This window comes from Diabrotica undecimpunctata, chromosome 1, assembly GCF_040954645.1.
Source record: "Diabrotica undecimpunctata isolate CICGRU chromosome 1, icDiaUnde3, whole genome shotgun sequence".
In the NCBI taxonomy this organism is placed as follows: domain Eukaryota; kingdom Metazoa; phylum Arthropoda; class Insecta; order Coleoptera; family Chrysomelidae; genus Diabrotica; species Diabrotica undecimpunctata.
Window position 1 is genome coordinate 21,107,012 of NC_092803.1, and position 20,341 is coordinate 21,127,352.

A 20,341-nucleotide genomic window follows, 5' to 3' on the forward strand; every position below is an offset into this window, starting at 1 on the left:
GTCAATTATTATCTAATTATGTGTAAAAGATAAACTGATAAAACGATTAGCGTGAGTTTATAATTTTTAGTTCAATGCTGCAAAATCAGTACAACGACCTAGACCATAGTAAAGGAGTAGAAAAATAAAACAAACGGTGCCAACCATACTTTATTTATAATACATGCTAACAAGATGTCTGATTGAAAAATATCGTGTGATAAAAAGTCCAATATGTAACCGATAAATCATTTCATGCAGACAGCAAAAAATATTCGATTTCACAAAGAGTATTCTTAGGTGATCCACTATACCAAGTATCTAACTTATTAAGAATTAGAGTTCCTAAAAGTGCATGGTCCCTTAAAGTGATAAGAATGAAAAGCAAAAAATAATAACAAAAAGTAAACCCTTGATTCAGTCTCATGATTACTTTCTCTTCACTTTTTTGTTCAATGCAGGAGGTGCTGATGCCATGTGTGCGCGTTTTAAAAAAAATCAATCTATAATCAATGTAAAGATGTCATTATGTTACAATACTGTTTTATCTGGCTATGTTTAAAAAGTAGAAGGAGAAATATTTTATACGTATGGGAACGAGTGGCAGAAATTTTTTTTCAAAAGAGTAACAGTACAAGAAATGATTGAAGAACTTCAACATAGACGAGTAGTTTGAGAAATTAAGAATCGGTCAAAAAATTTATATAAAAGCTGTAAAATATGGTAAAAATTTCAAAGACCAGTAGTCAAAAATATTCTATTGGAAGGTAAAGGCAAAAAAAGGAAAGAATAATCAGGAAAAAATTTCTAGGATCATGTAAACAAGACAAAGATCAGATATTGTAAATTGGAGAACATTGCGAAGGATTTATATGGTTGAGACCTCCGGGACTGTTATTAAAAGACTGCCATATTTTAACAGGCATGTAAAATATCTTGATATGGCGTATTTTCATAATTATAAGGTAGCTAATCGAAGCATATGGTCAGAGAAGAGGAAGCTGAGAACAAGGTTCCCTGATAACATCGATGAAGACATAAGAAATATTAGAATATGTGCTTGGCGGAGGAAGGCGATGGATAGGGACGACTTGAAAGAAATTCTTGAGGAGGTTAGTACCCACGCAGGGTTGTAAAGCCAGAATGATGATGATGAATCGAAGTATTTAGAGGTGCAAGTAAAAAATGAAAAGTACAGAGAAGAGTTAACAAATTTGGTGGAGGGGAAAGAATAGAGAAGGAAGGAAGAAGTAGAAATAGCTGTCTTAATATTTCATATGTCTCAGCTTTTTACCAGAGTATTATCAAACGGAATATCTTCTAGAGTACCTAAATTTTAAACACCGGATCAAGTGAAGACTACAGTACTCCAAACCATATACATATGTATTAGACAAGTAATGAAGAAATCTTATTAGAACGTGCCACTTTACATGGCAATCATAAACAGTCAAAAGTGACGCCGAATATATTACACATTCAGATCATTAAAGACACGTACAAAGTTGCTACTATAACAGTTAATCTATGCATTTGCCGATACACAATGGATTGAAAAAAAAGCGTTAGATAACACGAACCGCTATCTACCAAATTGTTGACTAACCTATTGAAGAGTTAAAAAATTTAAACTATAAATCGCACCAACTGGGTTAGTGACTCACGAAAGATAATATTGAAAATAACATCAAGATGACAGTAATTACATCAGTAATATTAGTAATATCAGCATGCCAACATACCAACATATCAAAAACAACAGTAATGGCAAACTTCAAGTATGTACGGTGAATACCGGTAGGAAAAGAAAATATAAATAGTCACAGAATACGCAAAATAAGTTAAAACTAATCTTAAAAGACACGGAAGAGATGTAATGAACTGCAAAAGTTATAGAGGCACACACATAGACCTAATAATATCAACATTGAGGGCTAGAATTTCAAACGTCAGCAAAAAAAAAAAAAAAAATAAAATGGCTAGAAAGAAATGAAATGTGATACAACAAACAAAAACTAAGTGATACAACAGTTTCAGTACGGTAATCGGAAAACATCAACAAGAGACTAAGGAATGAAAATGTAAATAAAGAAGGTTAAAAAGACCTAGACTCCTACTGGACCAGAATAAAGGAATATATTGAGGCAGCAAAAAAAGATGAATTAGGAACAGAAACTTAAATGCAAGAATGTAACATGACAAAAAAATAAGCCTACAGAAAAATGCTTATCGGATGAACTAAAACAACTATGGGGATCGCCAAAGAGAAGAAAAAAAAACGAGGGTACATAAAAGAGAAAACGAAACCACTTAAATAAGAAACTTAAATATATACAAAACCTTAACAGAGAGAAATAATTCAGAGAGCCATGATACCATACTACAGCAGCTCATTAAAGAAATATGGACATAGAAATCTCTGCTCAGAGATTAGAATATTGGAACACTTTGCACCGTACACAAAAAATGAGATATCTTTGAATGCTCTAACTACAGAGGAATTATATTTTTAAATGCAGCGTATCAAATATTTTTCGCTATACTATGCCACCGTATTCCCATCCCATAACATTCTCATGGAATGTATAAAGAGAAAAGGACTCGACAAAAATGACATTAATATAGTGAAAAATCTCTATTGGAACCAACAGGCTGTAGTAACATTGGATGCGCAACAGATAACTAGAGGAGTGAGACAGGGCTATGTACTTTCACCATTACTATTTAATATATATTCCGAAGAGTTATTTTAGCAAGCACATGAAAACTGTATAGAAGGGATCAAGATAAATGGTAAAAATATAAATAACTTTCTAAGTAGAGGACATTTCTAAGTAACCAAAGACTTAATCTGCAAATCCGATATCAGATGATAAAATGTTATATCCACTCTATTCTTCTTTATGGTGTCGAAGCCTGGAATGTTAATGTTGACTTAATGAGAAAACTGGAAGCTTTTGAGATGTGGCTTTTTAGGAGAATTTTGAAGATACCATGGACCGATCATACTACGACCGAAATGGTGTTGCACAGAATGGGGGAGACAGAAAACTTTTGACCACCATTAAAAGGCGAAAACAGCATATTTGTGGCATATACTTAGAAATAATAAGTACGAGCTATTGCAGCTGATTATGAAGGGAAAAATCGAAGGAAAAAGGTTCCTGGTAGACGACAAATATCCTGACTAAAAAACATTCGCGACTGAACTGGGTTAAACACACAGACGCTCTGAAGAAAAGCAGAAGATAGAGACAAATTTGCAATGGTTAGAGCCAATCTTCATTAGTGGAGACGGCACTAGAAGAATAAGAATGCTACCGTATGGCAGCACATTCAGAACGAATATGCTAAAAATAATACTACCGTCAATAGATGCTATTTTGGAGCCAATCCTTCTGAAAACCTTAAAGTCCTAACATATGCATGACAACAACAATGGAGTGATCAGATATCGTACAAAATACATATAGAACATCTGAGGTGGGTACGGCATGTAATGTAAATAGAAAAAACTGACTCCCTGTCAGTCAAATGTTCCTTGATAGACCCATTGGTCATAGAAGAAGAGGAATGCCCGACCAAGCAGGAAGGCGATGCATAGAGACGACTGGAGAGAAATTCTCGAGGAAGTTAGGACCCACACAGGCTTGTAAAGTCAGAATAATGATGATGACTCATTTTACGAAATCAACACAATCAGAGAAAATTAGAGAAAGACTACAAGTTGCATGCACAGCATTCAGCAAATAAAAATAAGTCATTAGAGGACCTTTCACTCAAAGGTAAGAGATTAGTCAAAAAAGAGGACGAAATATGTGGCGAAGATCGGAATATCTGCAGACCGAAAATAAACAAAAGAAGAAAATAAAGACCAAAGGCAATAAAATACATTAAATAAAAAAACCGCTAGAACACCACAATTGGAAAGACCTAAGATCTTGGGAGGACCTAAGACTGGAAAGAATAGCAAAAAAATAGATAAGTAAAACTTATGCAAGATACTTACAATAAAATAGAATATAATTGATACATTAGGGATCTTTAAAATTTATAGTTTTTTTTAGTAAAAGATGAAAACATCGAAGCGAGGAATTACTATGAAGGTTTTGACAAATGTAACAAATATAATGAAGAAATGGAACATGTGTTATTACTTATCACAAACATATTATTCCAATTCTACAACTAAAAAAGCGCGAAACTACATTATATTATATTTATATTAACCATACTTGATTCTAGTTACTAATCTGTAAGTTTAAACAGAAAACACATGGACATCTTCAGTTGACTAACTAAGAAAAAACTTATACCTTCGTAGTTAAGATCATTTTATTATTTTAAACTTATACTAACTGTTCCTTTTGAGGGTAGGGCTCATAACCCCCAATAAGGAAAAAATTCCAAAAGAATTGTGGAAAACATAATCCAAAGAAACAAAAAATCAAACTTATAAAATCTATTTAAGTTACGTTAAGGCATCAACACTTCTTGATCATAATTTACTAAGATCTACTCTGTAGATGATAGCCTATTTTTAGGACATTTCAAGCTTTTGTTAAGATTTTTTGGTTGGTATGAATTTGAAATACTCATTAATATATAATTTCCTTCTTTTTTGTCATAATTTTTTCAACACTTTTTTGAGTTTTGAGTATAAAACTGCTTATTGTATGCATTCTAAAATGTTGGCTTAAAAAAAACTTAAACTACATCTCGACCAATTTCGATGCAAACTTTTACTTGTTTCTTTCAATACCATTTCAATTCTATAGTTGTGCATATCAGTAACAAAATTAGATTTGTGGATTGGAACATATTTTTTTTAATAAATAACAATATAAGGTAAAGTGCTCGCACATGTCTTTTTTTTAATCATCATAGTGTACTGTTCCATAAATGTTTCGAACCTTGTAAAGTCGTCCTTCACGTGAGAGTCATAAGTTGGGGAGAAAAGACATCACGTTAAATCATTAAAAATATTATTTTGAAATACTGATCTTAATAATTTAACTTCGTACATAATTGGAATATAATTCGCTCCGTAATCCGCTTCGTAAGAAACCAACGGAAAGAAATGGCTGAATTAAAGAAATACAGTAACATACCAGCAAAAGAATGGGAAAGATACCTGACGGAACTTTTAAAAGGAAATGAAAATATTAATCAACACAATAACGTACCCAAATTAAGACACGAAAGAATCAGTTTTCAGAAAGTAGAGATAGCCATAAATTCACTTAAAAATAGAAAGTCACCAGGACCAGACGGAATCACCATCGAACTTCTAAGACACGAAGGAGAAAGTATAACCCTAGAGATGATAAAACTTATACAACAACTAATATTGCACTGCAAGATACCAGACGCATGGAGAAACAGTATAATAATACCAATGTTAAAGAAAGGAGATAAAGAAGACCCCAACAAGTATGAAGGTATAAATCAACTGAACACCGCACTTAAGCTTACCAAAAAAGTCCTAACCAACAAAATCAATAAACTAACAACTTTATCATATGAACAACAAGGATTCAGATCCGGAAGATCCTGCGTAGATGCTGTATTTGTGCAAAGACAAATCACAGAAAAGACCATTGAGTACAATAAACCAGCATATGTATGTTTTATAGACCTGACAAAAGCTTTCGATCGCATCCAAGTCGAAGATGTCTTACACCTACTGTATAAAAGAAACATACCAATCAATGTTATACAAACCATCGACAACATCTACCTCCATAATCGAATACAGACAAACATAAATGGAAAACTAACACAGTGTATACCAGTACAAAGTGGAGTCAGACAGAGTGACTCGTTAAGGCCACTTCTTTTTAATATAATAATGCACGAAATAATACAAGCAGTACGTAAAGCTCATGGTTACAAAATGAGAAGAAATCCAAATATTACGTTATGTAGACGATGCCACATTAATCGCCGAGACAGAAAACCAGCTCCAAAGATTAACACACATCTTCAATACAACAGCCAAGAAATACAATATGATAACATCAGCAGAAAAAACCAAATGTATGACAACATCTAAATGCCCACTGTGATGTAAAATCGAAATTGATGGGAAAATAATAAAACAGGAAGCAAGGTTTAGATATCTGGGAATAGATATAACTAGTTACGGAGATGTTGAAGAAGAACTACCACAACAAAGTTTAAAAGCAAGTAAAGCCTTAACGACACAATCTGGAAGAACAAACACCTAAGATAAGACACAAAAACAAGAATCTATAAAGCAGCAATTAGACCTATATTAACATACACGGTGGAGACAAGACCTGACACATCTAAAACGAGACGACTACTAGAAGCAACAGAGAGGAAAATACTCCGACGAATATCAGGGTAAAGTCTGTTGGATAGGGAGAGAAGCGAAAACATAAGAAGAGCATGCAATATAAAAGACATAAATGGATGGGTGACAAAACGGAAACAGGAGTGGAACCAACACATCAGTAGAATGGCAGAGGATAGGATAGTAAGAATAGCACGATATAAGTCACCAAACGGACGAAGATATATTGGCACACCAAGAAAAAGATGGTGCGATAATTTAAACAATTTAGGAGGTTAATATTGAAAAAGAAACAGGCTTTAAAGCCTACATACAAGATGGAAGAAGAAGATTCGCTTCGTACTGTAATTCGCCCCATTATAATGGAAGTGAAGACTTGGACACTGGACCAGAGTGAAACAAAAAAAATATTTGTATTAGAACGGAAGATCTGAACGATGTTTGGGTCTTGTAGAGACAAGATAGCAGAAGAGTGGAGACAACGAAATCACAAGGAACTCCAAGCATTCTATGGGGACGAAAACATAGTACGATACATCAAGGCAAATCGTATAAAATGGGCAGGACATGTACTGGAGAGAGGCCCGATGGCAGAAGGACAGTTAGTTAACCAAGAAAAGATGAAAACATGCAGTAACGAGCGATCTACATAAGATGGGGGTACAAAAATGGGAGATTGTTGCACAAGACCGGCAAGAATGGAGGAAAATAGTAAACGTGGCCAAGTTTCACTTTGAGTTGTAGAACCAAGAAAAAAGAAGAAGGCATAATTGGAACACACATTACTCTTTAATAGTCAATAGTCAATAATACGTCAATCGTCTTACTCTTTAATGATATTTGGATATTACCTACTCTTTAAGCCTTTTTTTAGGTTTCCAAGTGCATGATCCAAGGCAGTTAGTAAGTCCAATAGACAAGTAAATTTGTTGTTATAGTATATAGTATTAGTATATTTTGACTTCTTTCTTCTTTTAGTCCCTTCTCCTATTGGAGGTTGGCTATCATCACAGCTATCCGTACCTTATTGGCGGCTGCTCTAAAAAGATCTACTCAGCTGCAACTATACCACTCTCTTAGGTTTTTCAACCAGGAAATTCTTCGTCTTCCTTTGGATCTTTTACCCTTGATTTTACTTTGCACTATGAACCTTAATATCTCATATTTCGCACCTATGGTAATGTGGCCTAAATATTCCAGGTTTCTTGTTTTGATGTGCTTTATGACCTAGCAATCCTTTTGTAGCCTTCTTAACACTTCTGCATTTGTAACTCGTTGGGTCCATGGTATTTTCAAAATCCTTCTATAGCACCACATCTCAAATGATTTCAACTTCTTTATGTTATCCACTTTTAGTGTCCAGCTTTCCATTCCATACAACAAAGTCGAGAACACGTAGCATCTTAAGGCTCTTATCCTCAGATCCAGAGGAAGGTTTCGATTGACAAACATTGTTTTCATTTTTATAAATGCTTGTCTTGCAATTTCAATGCGTTTCCTTATTTCTCTACCTTGGACATTGTTTTCATTTACCCAGGTTCCCAGATATTTGTAGTTATTTACTCTTTCTCCTTGTTTTCCCTCGATATCTAGCCTTCCTACTGTATGTTGCTTAGAAATAATCATTAACTTGGTTTTCTTAACGTTCATTTGTAGTCCATATTTGATACTGACTTGATGTAATCTATTTACTAAGCGTTGCAATGCTTCTAGACTGTCTGCAAACATATTTTGACTGATTGTGTTCAAAATAAGAAATGAACAGGAAGAAAAATTTCATATCAGGTCAAAGGTATTTAAACGATTTAAGATTTTTTTAAACATAATATTTCAGCAAGATAGGGGACGCAAGCATATCTAAATACTCTTTTTCCGGCTAGAGGAATTATCCGACGGTTACAGATAAATTGGTAACCAAGATTTTCTAATTTTACTTTATGTGGTTTTTTTCTATGTAGATACTTAAAATCCAATGTATCTGAGTCGGTCAGATGGTCAAGTGGGCAATCGTATTTACTTCACTGTGAATTATCCAGCGGAAGATGGTTCAGGCTATAGCCAGAAAACAAAGATTCTAAAAGGTAGTAATTTACAGGCTGGTGTATCGGATGGATTTATGGATGAGCAGTATGGCAAAAGATGAGGGCTTGCGACTCAGTGTTACTCCTCCATAGATTTCTAAGAAATTTAAAACAAAACCTTTCCTACTATTTTAAAAAATCAAACTTTTTTTTCTTGGATCTACAACTTAAGTGAGTCTTGGCCTCATTTACTATTTTTCTCCACTTTTGCCGGTGTTGTGCATCTCATTATTGTATCCCCATAAGTAGATCACTCGTTATGCTTCTTTCCATCTTTTTCTTGGACGGCCGACTGATCTGCCATCGTGATTTTTCAGAAAGATTTAGTAATATTTCATCATTCGATCTCAGTACATGTCCTGCCCATCTTATCCGATTTTAATTGATATAACCTACTATGTTTTCTTCTCCATATTGTTCTCCACTCTCCTGTAATCTTGTCTCTACAAGGCCCAAAGATCATCCGGAGAATCTTTCGTTCTATGACTAATAATTTTGTTGTTTCTGTTATTAAAATCGATTCTTTGCATTATTCAGAAACCGCAAATTTTGGAACGAAAGTCTTATATAATCTTTGAGATCTACATTTCAAATTTAAAGGCATTTAAATAAAAAGCTATGACTAGCACTGAATGGAAATATTATTATTATGTTTTCGACATAAAAATCGACGATGTCAATCGTTTTGATTATGTTTAAAAAATAGATAAGTTTACTGTAAAAAAACTAAACTATTTTTATATACATTTCTGTTAAAACTGATCTTTAATAAAGTAGGTTCCGTTTTGAAATGTTATTATAGAGTTCTCTTCAGTGTTGCCTTTTAATAAATCATGTAGTCAAAGCCTTTCTTAAGACCAACAAAATCAAACTTCCTTGGGGTAAATAAAATTAAACAAAATCAAATTTTCTCCAACCAATATATCTAAACTTACGCTAACAAAATGTCCCGAGAGGTACAACCTTCTTATTTTACTTTCTTTATCTAAAAACTCTGTACAAACTTACATCTAATATTGCACCTCTCATCCAACCTCAATCAAGGGTTTAGTGTACAAGTGTGTGAGAGCTAAAACTATATTAATGTACCTTCTAATTTTCATACTGGCGTCTGACGAGACACGCGCCAATTGCTGATTGTCTATGGGGATGCCTTCGTCGGGGCTGGTGGTGAACTCCTCTTGGGAGTCCACGTTCCTGGGGGAAAGCGGAGGATGGTCGCTCGGAGAATCGAGATCATCCTCTTTACTGCACAATAAAAAAACAACAAACTTTTGTTTAGCTTGACTACTGTTTCTCGAGGAATAGTCACAGAAACATTAACTGCGACGGTTCCAGTATCGGTGCAATGACTGTTAATGGTACTAAATTAGCCCAGTAACTAAACCACAAACATGCCAGCTTAAAACATCAAGAATAATACATAGTTATAATGAAAGTTGCCTACCTTATACGCATTTCTGGAATGTTATATGAAGTCTGATGGTTCGACGTCGGCGATGGATTGGCAGTCTCATCTTCGGGAGTGGGAGGGACCGTTTCGTCACCACATTCGAGTATATACAGATTCTCACTACAAATGTCGACGACGTAATGAAGACTTTCCTGTGCTTTGTCGATTCGGAAAAATCGTTCAGCTGTACAAGCTGCGACAAAGAGAAAATGAATAAGAAAAATGGTACATTTATGATAAAAAAAACAACATTAACATTAAATACTAATGAAACGGAGAACTGTGTAACATTTCCATAACCCATTACTGTTTTTATTGCACAATCACAGTTCCTTTAAGGTAAAATGCCTTAAAAAGTTTTTTCTGCAAATTTTCCTCTACATCTTTCATTCATGTACCTCGTTCCATTACAAATTGATCACTTTGTGTATGAGATATACTTACAATCGATAAAGCACCAGTCAGAGCACATCATCTGCTTGTCTTTATTCTCCTCTAACATAGTATTGATCATCGCCCTGACTTGTTCCAGATCAGACCCCGGACTTACTTCTATTTTACCTATATTTATTGCTAAAAAGAAGAAGAAAAGGATGAGAAATGAACAAACTATACTATAGAAATACTAAATTAATTCAGATACTAAAACAGTTCAAATCTAGATTGGTATGATAACATACCTACTGTTAAAGAGGTCAGACAATGTTACAGTTTGTCCTTTTTCTTTATATGCTTTTATTCAGAAGTCATTTTATTGTTATTTTCCACGTTTTCGATAATATTAAAAGCACCGACTTATAACTAATGATGTAGAAGAAAAGAAATAGGATACGTGAAAAATAATATAAATATAGTACCTGCTTGAGCTAGAAGATCTTTATCATAATGATGTTGTTCATAGTCTGACATCGTCAGCTTGTTGACGCCAACATTAAGATTGTCCAAAGCAGTTTGGATCGGTACCGGCTTACCGAATTTTCTTTTCGCTAACATAGGAGCTTTGTTCAAGTGGCTCAGAGTAATGATAGATGGCCCTAATTTACACGCTTCTCCATCCACTTGCATGGGAATTGTCTTGGAGGTCGTGATCTTCGCTGATCGGCACTGAGTGATGCACGTTCCATGACCGCCCGCTTGCAGAAGCGGCTGAAACAAGGATGAATTCTATAGAAATCTAATAAAATAGTATATAATATACAACTGATATATGTACTGTCGAGCTGATACAAATTTTATTGAACATTGATTTTGTATGCGTAACTGACATGCAAAATCGACGGTCGCTTCAAGCTTTGTTTCTAAGAGAACGGTCCATTCTACACAAAAAATGCCTCTAAACCTTTTTCTTTAGAATTAGCTCAGCTACATTTTTTATTTGAAACATCTCTTTCTACCTTGTACAGATTCTTGGTAAATCGATTTTTTTTTTGCATTTTTACCCCCTGCGAGGGGGGTTTTAGCGGGAAGCCCGGGGGTAAAAGTGGTAAACCTTTTTGCATCTTTTTTGAGTTCCCAAAGTTAATATTCTCTGCAAATTCAGCTTGTTCGTATGATTTTTAGAGGTCAACTCTCTGACGACTGGACTTTTGCGCTTACGGAGATTAGTTTTGCCAAAACTCTCAGGCACGTGTTGCTATTAGATTGTCGATGTATGATTCATTCTAATCAGAGCCGTATTCAGCACTGTGTAGTTGTAGTTAATTAATTTCACTAATAAAAGGATACGTATAGTTAAATACAAAATAATGCATTATAAATACTTGTTTCTTTAACTGACAGATATAGGTATGTAATTATTATAGGTCTAATATAAATAGTTAAATTTTACTATTGTTTAACATTACATATTTATTAACGCTTTAGATAAGATGTAACTAAAAAAACAAGTGCAGTTTTAATTTTATTTTCATGTAAGTAATAACAACAATTACATACATAAAAATTTTTCCTTGTATACAGGGTGAATCATCACTAACGGAACGGAATATGGATATTCCATTCCTTTTTCTATTTAGTGTCCATTCGTTGATACACTATACGTTACATATATATATATATATATATATATATATATATATATATACATATGTATATATATATATATATATATATATATATATATATATATATATATATATATATATATATATTTGTATATAATGAACCAGAAGTATTTGCTGACAACGTAAGGAAGTAAACATTAAATATTGGGTTTGCAGCAATAAAAATGAAACGTGTACTCTTGTAAATTTTTATTCCAAGCTTTCGGACATTGGTTATATCCTTCATCAGGGACAAACTTAATGAGGTTGTATTATTAATGCTGTTATGTAATGTTGATAAAATTTATCATGGGCGTAGGAAATTTCGACACTAAGCAGGTAGCGACTAAAATTTAATGGCAATTTTCGACACCAGCCCCAATTCCCGTTTTTATCTTACAGGTATATTCGACACCAAATAAATATAGCTGCGACATAAATAAAATACCATAATTAATTAATTAATTTATTTTAATAAAAGTAATGTGCATTTTATTTCTTTATAACTGTAATAATATCTAAATATAATACAACTAGTACCTAATTTTTGTACATTTTACCGTTAATATACTTGTATACAATGATTTATTTGCTATAATAGGAATGATAAGATACAGCTTTTATAAAATCTAACCTACGTATTTGTTGGGATCGTAGTTTATCCATCATTTTCTCCAAAAATGCCAATTTAGCCTTAACAGTAGTATCTTTGATTTTTGCTGGTATATGTAAACTATTTATTTTGACATAAGTGTCTACTTGAAATTCTTTTAAATTTTCAATAAAAATAAAAATAGAAGGATGTGTTGAATAAAAAGAAGAATTAAATCTCGAATGAAAGGATTCACAGGCATTTGTGGTCCTCGCAATAGACGGATTTTGATTAGACCATATGTGTGGTGGAAATAGAGCGCTATCGAAAATGTAATTTTCCAGTAAATAATCTGCATATATATCAAGTGTTGCGTTTATAGGTTTATATGACATTAAATCATAAAGAAAGCATTCTTCAACTTCTGCTGGATTTAAATAAGTTAAACCAAACGTATGCCTTAACCATTTTCCAATTTCTGAATTTGTATCCTTATATTCTTGTACCAAACCCAAAGATTGAATTTTTTTAAACCAGTTTTGGTGTAAGTGAAAACGGCATCCACTATTTTTTGCATTGGGCCACATATACAATAAAGCACAGAGAATTGCTTTTTCAAAGTCCACAAATATTTCAGTTGGCTCTAATGATAATTGAAATGTTTCAAAAATCTTAGACCTTAATAAAGAAAATAAATTTTTGTATGTCATTGACAATTTGTCCTTTAACAAACAGTATGCTAAAGGAACATAATGTCCATTTTCCAAGCCATGTATAGTAAATATTTGTAGAAAATATTTGGTACTGTATGAAAATGTACCATCCATATACAAAGTTTTTAATTTACACAACAAACGAATATTTGTCTCGCATGAAAATACAATTACATTGAATTCAGGATGATTTAAAAACAAAAAACTTTCATTGCGACAGGTTTTAGGAGAATAATTACTAACCGCGTTATGGACTTCTGATATGCTTCTTGGTAACGGACCTGGTAACAGTTTACGACGACAGTTGTAAATGTTCTTTCTTATGCTAGCTATGTCAGGAACCGTCAGCAAATTGGCATCACACTCAGCAACAGCAGTTCTTGTAATTTTGGCAGGCTTTTCCGATATGTCCTCTTGGGCTTTTCTTTTACATGCATTGGTTACCATCTTTACTTCAAGCTTTTTTGGATCGGCTTCATGATTATGTACCAAATCACTTCTTGTGATGGTGAGGTCCTCACAGCCTATTGTAAACACTTTTGCGGAACACTTAGTGTTTCTTTGGATGCAGCGCCAAAATATCTCGCCGCTTTTTAACACTTTCTGTTTCGAGAACGAATGATGCTCCACCACTAATAAATCTTAACCACGGGAACTTTTTATCAAACTCATTTTTTAAATATCCGTATACGTGCACAAGTCAACGTCAAACAAGAAATAAATTACAACTGAAATAATTTAGTCACAAGTACACAAGTGCCACGCCCCCTGCCGTAACAATAAATATTGGGAAAACCCGCTTGTCCTGCTTGGGTGCAAATGTCCATCGCCGCTAATTACCTACCTACCTGCTTTACGCCGTGGTGTCGAAATTTCCTATAATAAAATTTGACCCTTCGATTACCCCAGGTACAAAGACAATTTGGTGTCGAAAGTTCGCCCGCCGTTTATCACAGTCTGTCATCTTTGTTCAATATAAAAAAACTATTTCTATGTTTAAAATTTAAAAATTACTTTACATCCACAACACTTAATTATTTTAAATACATTCATGACATTATTATTGTAGTAACATTATATCGTATTATATCGTATAATACGTATATCGCATACTTTGAAAATTTGGCCTTAACTAATAATATATTCCATTTTAATTAAGTATAAACCTAAGATTCATTTGCTGGCTCTACGGATATTAATATTTGGATTAAATACACTCAGCGCAAAGTTTCTATTTATGTTTAGAGAAATTGGATTCTCAGTTGTGTTTGTACAAGCAAAAGCGATGATCATTTCCACTTATTAGTTCGCGACCTTACACTCTATGTAATATGATACTCATTTGCGAAGTCTACATTTCGTACTTAGTAGAAAATGGGTATTTCCAAGAGTTAGTATTTCATAAAGTTGCAAAGTTAAATCTGTTAATTTGTTTATTCTTAACCTTAAGTTCAATAACAAAAAATATTGCAGAAAAAAAGTGTTTATAATGTGTGTTGTCCTGTCGACCATAATTTTTAAAATATTTTTATCATCAATAAACGATTTCCACCTTCTTCAAGTGCCTGCTTTTATTGACCCCATACTATTCCCGAATCCTCCTTAGCCAGGAAACACGTCTCTTATCGGAAAATCTTGTTCCCTTTATATTCTTTATATCATATCTATAGGTAAAAACGGTAAAAGACATCTAAAAAGTGATAAGTTTCCAGGACCAAGATTAACTAATGCTAAATGATTTGTTCGATCCATGATACTACAACAACAAGATAAAGCCACGCGCATGAATAACATTGTCTTTCTCTTCTATGACTATGTCACCGAACAACAAAATGTTAAATGTTTTATTTTACGTTGTGTTTGTTATGCAGTTTGCGCAAGTGAATATAGTGCTAGATGAGCTTTTTGGAATAAAATTCTTAAATATAGCAGATTGTGCTTTCAATATTTTTAAAATGGTAAATTGTGCTATAGTTGGTTGAAATAGCAATAATAACAAAAAACTAAAAAAATACATCAAAGTGTCGGTTTTTTACATTCCCGCGAAAAAAAAAACTTGTCAAAATTTGGGTTAAGAAATGCATGCAAAAAGAAAAAAAAACGTTTTTACAGCAAGTGTATGCTCAAAGCATTTTACTGAATCTGATTACCAGCTGAAAGAAAAATTGTTAGGTTATCCAGAAATAAAATGGAAACTAAATCCAGAAGTTATACCTAATGCTTATTTACCAACTGAAAACCCTTCTTGTTCCGCATCACAATCTAATAGAAAACACCGGGCAGAAACAAGTAGTCGAAAATATATTGGATAATAAGTGTACTTACAATGCCAGAAAAAATATTTATTGATTTAATTTATTAGATTCTAGTGTATTGCCGCCAGCGGTAGTATCCAAAGACAACCCAGTAAACATGGAAATTGAAGGTAACAACCAAGAAAATAGTTACTGTTGTGTTTCATGTTTAATTTTCACTCAGGCTGGTCCAATTGAAGATGTAGAAAAAATTAGACAACTTGAAGAAGAAAATAAACTATTGCGAATTATGCTGGAAAAAACAAAGTCAGAGTTTTCTGACTAAAGGTCAGTTGCAGAAATTAAAAACTAGCAAGCAAATTCAATGGTCCATTGAAGACGTGGCTTCAGCACTTTCTCTGTATGCAGGAGGACCACGATCTTATCGTTTATTACGTAAACAAGGATACGCTCTGCCTGGAATTCGTACCTTAACAAGATGGGCGTCCAATGTAAAAATTCGCTCAGGTACAAGTAAACATTGTCAAAATTTATTTAAATTAGGTACATTTCTAACAAGCAAATATTTTTTCTAGGAATATTAAAAATAATTTTGAGACTCGTGAAAAATTATGGGGTAAAAAAACAGGAAAAAGCCTGTATAATTAATTTGAATAAAATGAAAATTCAAACAACGTTTGAATATGATAAAAAACGGGATATTATTCTGGGATCTCACAAATATGTGCAAGTTGTTATGGCCCAGGGTATTTGCCACAAATGGAAGCAGCCTATCTTCTATGATTATGATCGGCCAATGGCAAAAGCATTATTATTTGAAATAATCGAGAGTTTGGAGAACATTGACTATCCTGTTTATGCTATAAACTCAGATTTGGGTGGCAGTAATCGAGGTTTGTGGAAACGATTGGATATTTCTCAAAACAAGCCCTGGTTAGAAAATCCAACATATGAAAAAAAAATGTGTATTTGCAGATGCACTCTGTTTTGCAATCACCGTTGTGCTGCGTTATTCTGTGTTTTAACCACTGCGATGTTTGCCCTATATACTGGCCATCACATTCGAGACAAGAAAGTTGGTAAATGAGATGACTTTGATTTAGAAGTGGTGTCTGGCCTTTAAGCTTCGAAAATAAGCTGTAATTAGAGTCAATGCTGGTAAAATTTCACATAAGAGATCACGCCGCTTCCTTAGATAGAATTTTCATCCGTTTACATGAAGGTTAATCTGTAGAGTAGGGAAGGCGAAGTGGGAGTGAAGTTAAATAAAAAGTAACGAAACCAAAGTAAAAAACGAAAAAAAAAAGTAATCTTATTATTTTTTTTTTACCAATTTCATACAACCTTTATTTACAACTGTATAGCAAATACCACGATTTCCCGTAAAGCGAATGGTAATGGTTAGAGTTATTAGAGTTACTAAATATACAGGCTTTTCTATTTCCATTATTTGGCAGCAGTAAAAAGGAAATATGAATGCACAATTTTAAAAACTTTATATCCGTATCACAAAGACATTCCTCCGCATTGCGAATAATTCTCGTAGTTCCATTAAAGTTTCAAATTAACAGAAGTGAATTTTTACTGCAGAGAAATATTGCTTTTATGTCTTATTCACTTGAAAATATATGAATAAAATATCAAGTTTATACCGTTAAGTAAGAAAGTTATTTAGATTATCGTAAAAGCACTTGTAAAAAGTACAGTGAGCTTTAAAATCGCTGCATCTTTCGACGCGTCGTAAGATTTTACGTTCAATAATCATGTCTTATTTCTTTGGAGTTTTAATATTCAAGTATATTTTTAAAATTTTCGTTAAATTATATTGTGTCTGTTTTATGATACTGCTAAATTGGATAGTTTTTATGTATGCAGTGCGTCGCAGTATTGTGAGACGATTAGTTCCGATAAGAGATATTTTACATATCTCTGGCTCCGATCCACGGAAATTAACCAGAGGCAGCTTTAGAATTAAACAGATCGAAAGATCTCCAAAAAGTAGAAGAAGAGAAGAAGAGTTTATTTTTCAAGTTATAATAAATATATCCTTCATTAGTTTCTTTCACTTCAATAAATATACACATAAACGATAATAGCCATTATGTTTGTTTATGTAGGTACTCTCTTACTTGAAACTACTGTTAAACAATCATAGTTACTTGTCTCGGTTCTTCTCTTACCTATGTCTCTACTTTGATTTGGTGCTTTGACCACGTGACACGAGATGTTGCCAAATAATTTTGTATGAAGTTTTTTTCAATTGTGGCGTTATATGCAGTTTATTATTTTTAAAAAGGAAAAGACAGTTAAGATTTTATTTCACGTATAGGGAGCTTGCGCATCCGTTTATACGTATTTCAGCCCATTAGGCCTCATCAGAACGGCTTTCGCAAACGCTCGCTCTGAACGTGAAATAAATCTTTTCTGCCTTAGGAAGCAACTCTAACATGGCTTCGTATAGGCGCAATGTAGCGACATCTGATAATAAAATCGTAGACTAATTTTCGAAACCAAATTCAAGAATTCCGCTTTAATCTGTGCTCTAATTATTTTTATTGGAAATAAGGCACAATCTGAGTTTAAAATAAGCTTATTTTGATGTTTAGATTTTTAATTCGGAAATCGTACTTAAAATACGAATCATTAATAAATTTTATTTATATAAAACAATTTCCGAAGTGGAAATCAAAATGTTATATTACACAGGGCTGTATTTTGTCTCCATTGTTGTTCAACATTTATTCTGAATGGGTATTTAAGGAAGCTTTAGACGGTTGTGCGAAAGGAATACTAATAAACGGTGAATGGTTGAATAACATTAGATATGCAGATGACACTATAGTTTTTGCCGATAATCTGAATGACTTACAGATATTAACAAATCGCATAAGAGAAGTCAGCAACAGATACGGACTAGCTCTTAACATAAAGAAAACCAAATTTATGACAATTAGTAAAAAACCAATACTAAACGCTCAACTTACAATCAACCAACAGAATATCAAAAGAGTCGAGCAATATACATATCTAGGTACTAATTTAAATAGCCAATGGGACCACTCAACAGAAATTAAACAGCGAATAATAAAAGCAAAAGCAGCATTCGTTAGAATGAGAACCATTTTCAACAGTCGACACATATCATTAAAAACAAAATGCCATCTATTGAACTGCTACATATTCACAGTTCTGCTCTACGGAATGGAAGCATGGACACTGACTGTTGCATCTATGAATCGGCTCGAAGCTTTCGAAATGTGGTGTTATAGGCGCATCTTACGTATATCCTGGGTTGACAGAGTTACTAATGTGGAGGTCCTGCGTAGAATGGGGAAAGAATGTGAAATTCTCATGACCGTCAAAACTAAAAAGTTGGAATATCTAGGACATGTAATGAGAAATCAAGAACGTTACGGCCTTCTCCAGCTGATTCTCCAAGGGAAAGTAAATGGTAAGAGAGGACCGGGAAGAAGACGCATTTCCTGGCTTCAAAATTTACGAAAGTGGTATAACACGACTACCACTGAACTGTTCCGCGCTGCAATAAATAAAGTAAAGATAGCCGTGATGATCGCCAACATCCGGAACGGATAGGCACTTTAAGAAGAAGATATTACACTTATTGTAAAGTAAAATTGTGGCATAATCCCAATAAAAAACAGTAAGCTGCCATTTAAATCCATTTCGCCCAAATTTGATTATCTTAGAACATTGTTCAAATGCTAAAAAGACAAATAAAAGACAGTCAAATTAAACCAATAAGTTTGGCAACGTTATACTTCCCCTTTTTTATTATATCCACTCATGCATGTTCGGCGATTTAAAGGGCGGACCTAATTTACCTCTCTCTTTTTAAACAGGTCTTTCTCACTCCATCTCACGTAAGGTCCATACCGACCATAAACTTTTACCTATACTGTATACACAGAGTAATAAGTAAATAGTCTGTAAGTAAATTACCGTTAGTTAGGTACCTTCGAGTAACGGTTTTCTAAGTATTATGTTCGGTGGTATTATTCCGGTAGGTCTTCTGGCCATACCTTCTTTAATCTTCTTTCGGCAAGTGGTTGGGTGAATAAACTATTTATCAGTTCGTTGTTGTGATCAGTGGTGCGTTTTTATATTTTATTGAGTGATTTCTTATTATGTCCTTAAGTAATGGGATGGCCAGATCATTGTGAAGTGTTTGGTTAGATACATACCACGGAGCTTTACTTATCATACGGAGTATTTTGGATTGGAATGTTTGAAGTATCTTCGTATTTGAAGGTTTACTACAGCCCCATAGTTCTATTCCATATGCCCAAACTGGTATAAGTATAGCTTTGTACAGAAGCAGTTTATTTTTAAGAGATGACTGAGACCTTTTGTTAAATAGCCAGTTCATAGTTTTTAGTTCAAAATCTAGCTTCCGTTTAGTTTTAATGTGCGTTGCCCATGTAAGTTTTTCATCCGTGTGCAATGGCAAGTATTTGACAACTGGTTTTATAGGAATGGGCGTATTATTAATATAAACTTGTGGACATGTTGATTTTCTTGTTGTAAAAGTAATTTGTACTGTTCTGCTAGCATTAACACTGATCTTCCATCGCTTAAGCCAGTTTTGTAATTGGTCTAAATGATTTTGTACTTTTTGTGATGCTATATTCGGGTCGATATCCGCTGCCAAGATTCCCGTGTCATCGGCAAAAGTAGCTAAGAAGGTATCATTGCTGGTTGCAATGTCTGCTGTAAATATCAAATACAAAAATGGGACCAAAACGCTACCTTGAGGTACGCCAGATTGTATGACGTGGTAATTTGAGTAGTTGTCTTTAACTTTGACTTGAAAGTAACGGTCAGTAAGATGTGATTTTAGTTTAAAATATAGTTGGTCTGTTATTTGTAATTTCAGTTTGTAGAGGAGA

The 20,341-nt window shown here is 33.6% G+C and overlaps 1 protein-coding gene across 5 annotated transcripts in view; it reads right to left on the reverse strand.

The window, feature by feature from the left end:
• The window catches only part of rdgA (retinal degeneration A), a 604,783-nt gene that overhangs the window by 29,631 nt on the left and 554,811 nt on the right, over positions 1-20,341 (reverse strand). For 3 of the 5 annotated variants that reach the window (XM_072538847.1, XM_072538849.1, XM_072538841.1), the window contains exons 13-16: positions 10,690-10,978; positions 10,277-10,405; positions 9,827-10,025; positions 9,469-9,627 (exon numbers count right to left, since the gene is read on the reverse strand). In XM_072538847.1, the coding sequence (XP_072394948.1) occupies positions 9,469-9,627; positions 9,827-10,025; positions 10,277-10,405; positions 10,690-10,978 (776 nt within the window). Of the gene's footprint in view, positions 1-144; positions 342-9,468; positions 9,628-9,826; positions 10,026-10,276; positions 10,406-10,689; positions 10,979-20,341 lie in introns of those variants that run through there. The other 2 variants (XM_072538854.1, XM_072538856.1) reach the window with 2 other exon arrangements.